This window comes from Arachis ipaensis, chromosome B4 (assembly GCF_059453495.1).
Source record: "Arachis ipaensis isolate K30076 ecotype BB chromosome B4, ASM5945349v1, whole genome shotgun sequence".
NCBI classification, from domain to species: domain Eukaryota; kingdom Viridiplantae; phylum Streptophyta; class Magnoliopsida; order Fabales; family Fabaceae; genus Arachis; species Arachis ipaensis.
In genome coordinates, this window is record NC_142439.1 from 12,851,677 (window position 1) to 12,854,961 (window position 3,285).

At 31.4% G+C, this 3,285-nt stretch overlaps 1 protein-coding gene across 1 annotated transcript; it reads left to right on the plus strand.

Moving 5' to 3' along the window:
- The first annotated feature begins 1,001 nt into the window (after nucleotides 1–1,001).
- LOC107638915 (stilbene synthase 3-like) lies at nucleotides 1,002–2,736 on the plus strand. Its single transcript, XM_088484913.1, has 2 exons — nucleotides 1,002–1,255; nucleotides 1,617–2,736. Exons 1-2 carry the CDS (start codon nucleotides 1,078–1,080, stop codon nucleotides 2,606–2,608), a joined length of 1,170 nt encoding a protein of 389 aa, XP_088341039.1. The 5' UTR covers nucleotides 1,002–1,077; the 3' UTR covers nucleotides 2,609–2,736.
- Nucleotides 2,737–3,285: the final 549 nt, after the last annotated feature.

Genomic DNA, 3,285 nt, shown 5'->3' on the forward strand with positions numbered 1-3,285 from the left:
CTTTTCTGTTCTATAAAAAATAAAATTAACAAAATAATATAATTTAAATAAAAAATATTATTATTATATATATTTTTTAAATTTTTATTTATTTTTTAATTTTTACTAGTTATTTTTTTAATTTATATTTTAATTTTTTTATTTTAAATATTTATTACTAAAAAATACTAATATTATAATTAAAAATTCGAATCAAGATTCAATTGTTTAAAAAAAATTAATTTTAAATTAATACATATCCCTCATTGTAGAAATGCACATTTTTAGATTGCATAGAATTAACACATTAATTACCAAAAAAAAAAAGAATTAACATATTTACCCAATTCAATTAACACATTTACTTCAGTGTAATAGAGTCATAAATACGGTCAATAAGACAACACTCCTCCAGGTGTCAAACTCTCATAAAAGTCACGCACTAGCCATCATAGCCACCACACTGGAGTGGCCACCACAGACAGCACCTATATATATATATATATATATATATATATTGCAATTCGTTATTTATTTATTAAATTAAATTTATATCGTAATTAACAAATTTGGAATTAGTTAAGCTAGTAACGTCACGTTATCACAAAGAAATCGTAGAAAGTACAAATTTATTTTAATAAAAATTTATTATATATAATAAAAAATAGGTAACAGATAATAAATAATTAAAAGCATAAATAATGTATATCTAAAAATAAAAATAGAAGATAACAATAAATTTCCTCCCGTGCCTCCAAATGACCAGGTACATTATTGGTCAAGAATTGCAGCGGGGACATTATTGCTGAACAGGGACATTATTCGGAGTCTACTATACTATATGATTGAGAACATCGTCTTTGAAGTTAACTAATTAAATAATAATCATTGTCATTTTGTCACTATCATCACTACACTTTTAAGATGAGCACGTTTTCTATATATCCAATATTGACCATTTAATTCCACATATGCCCCGACTCTCATGCATATAAATATCCCCTCTCCCTGCCCAAGTCTTCATCAAATCAAAATACCTTTCTTATTCCAAAGAACATATCTAAGCTTTTCTATCCCAAAAAACACAGCTAAGAAAAGATGGTGTCTGTGAATGGAATTCGCAAGGTTCAAAGGGCAGAAGGTCCAGCAACTGTATTGGCAATTGGAACAGCAAATCCACCGAACTGTATTGATCAGAGTACATATGCAGATTATTATTTTAGAGTAACCAATAGCGAACACATGACTGATCTCAAGAAGAAATTTCAGCGCATCTGTATGTATTTTTATTAAGCATTCTATATTTGTTTTATTTAATATTTATCAAAGTAAAATTCATTCTTTTATTTTTATATTAATTAATACGCAATAATTTAACATATTATACAACATATCATATTTGCTGCTTAATATTAACAATAATAATTACTTAATAATAAATTATTTCAATAGTTATAAAATAAATTATTTCAATAGTTATAAATTTGGATAAACTATTAAAATAATGAGACATGAACGTTCAAGTCACTATAAAAATAACTCAAAAATAACATTATTATTGATGTGTGTATGTGTATGTCGTTTTCTAAATGTCATCAAGGGTATTGATGGATGTGAATTTCATATTATTATTTCAGGTGAGAGAACACAGATCAAGAACAGACATATGTACTTAACAGAAGAGATACTAAAAGAGAACCCTAACATATGCGCATACAAGGCACCGTCGTTGGATGCAAGAGAAGACATGATGATCAGGGAGGTACCAAGGGTTGGAAAAGAGGCTGCAACCAAGGCCATCAAGGAATGGGGCCAGCCAATGTCTAAGATCACACATTTGATCTTCTGCACTACCAGCGGCGTTGCGTTGCCCGGCGTTGATTACGAACTCATCGTACTCTTAGGGCTCGACCCATGTGTTAAGAGGTACATGATGTACCACCAAGGCTGCTTCGCTGGTGGCACTGTCCTTCGTTTGGCTAAGGACTTGGCAGAGAACAACAAAGATGCTCGTGTGCTTATTGTTTGTTCTGAGAATACTGCAGTCACTTTCCGTGGTCCTAGTGAGACAGATATGGATAGTCTTGTAGGGCAAGCATTGTTTGCCGATGGAGCTGCTGCGATTATCATTGGTTCTGATCCTATACCAGAGGTTGAGAATCCTATCTTTGAGATTGTTTCGACCGATCAAAAACTTGTCTCTGGCAGCCATGGAGCCATCGGTGGTCTCCTTCGTGAAGTTGGGCTTACATTCTATCTTAACAAGAGTGTTCCTGATATTATTTCACAAAACATCAACGACGCACTCAGTAAAGCTTTTGATCCATTGGGTATATCTGATTATAACTCAATATTTTGGATTGCACACCCTGGTGGACGTGCAATTCTGGACCAGGTTGAACAAAAGGTAAACTTGAAGCCAGAGAAGATGAAAGCCACCAGAGATGTGCTTAGCAATTATGGTAACATGTCAAGTGCATGTGTGCTTTTCATCATGGATTTGATGAGGAAGAGATCTCTTGAAGACAAACTTAAAACTACTGGAGAAGGATTTGATTGGGGTGTGCTTTTTGGCTTTGGTCCTGGTCTCACTATTGAAACCGTTGTCCTCCGTAGCGTGACAATATAATACCCTTAATTATATTTTGCTCGTCGTGAAAATTTAGACAAAGATGTCCAAAGTTATTTCTTTATCTGAAGATTCAATGTCAAAGTTTGTAATTGTTAGTGAAATACATTACAAAATTTATATTTAAATTTTTTCTTCCCAAAAATTTAAACTGATTTTCGGATTCACCAAGGATTAAACTCTTGACATTTCGAATCTAGAGTTCTAATATCATGTCATGATACCACTCATCCCAAAAGCTTCAGCTAATGGAAAAAGATAACACTAATGATTATATCTCTAATACTCCCTAAACCTCCATTGTACACATTGTACAAATATTCCATTGGCTCCTCATACTTTCCCTTTGTAAAATATGCGTTATTCCTTTAGACATATACCATAGGGTCACCAAAAGTAAGATAAGTCTTTTTTGCATGAACTCGAATGAAATAATATTGCCAAATCAACTACATTTCATGGTTTCTACCTTTTAATAGATTTTTCTTTTTTAATTTCGCGAAATGTATATGTGAAATTGTTTTGTCCACAAAATTGACTAATAATATATAAAAATATAAATTAATGAATTTTTATTTAAATAAAAACCCAATTTTAGGCACACTATTAATCTAGAAATAGGTGATAACAAAGATAAATAAAAGTCGACAAAATACCGATAAAAGAGATAAAAAAAA

Excerpts from the sequence above, each read along its gene's own strand:
- LOC107638915 (XM_088484913.1), top strand. The coding sequence starts at position 1,078 with ATGGTGTCTGTGAATGGAATTCGCAAGGTTCAAAGGGCAGAAGGTCCA. Across the intron at positions 1,256-1,616 it reads GAAGAAATTTCAGCGCATCT|GTGAGAGAACACAGATCAAG; the intron begins GTATGTATTTTT and ends TTATTATTTCAG.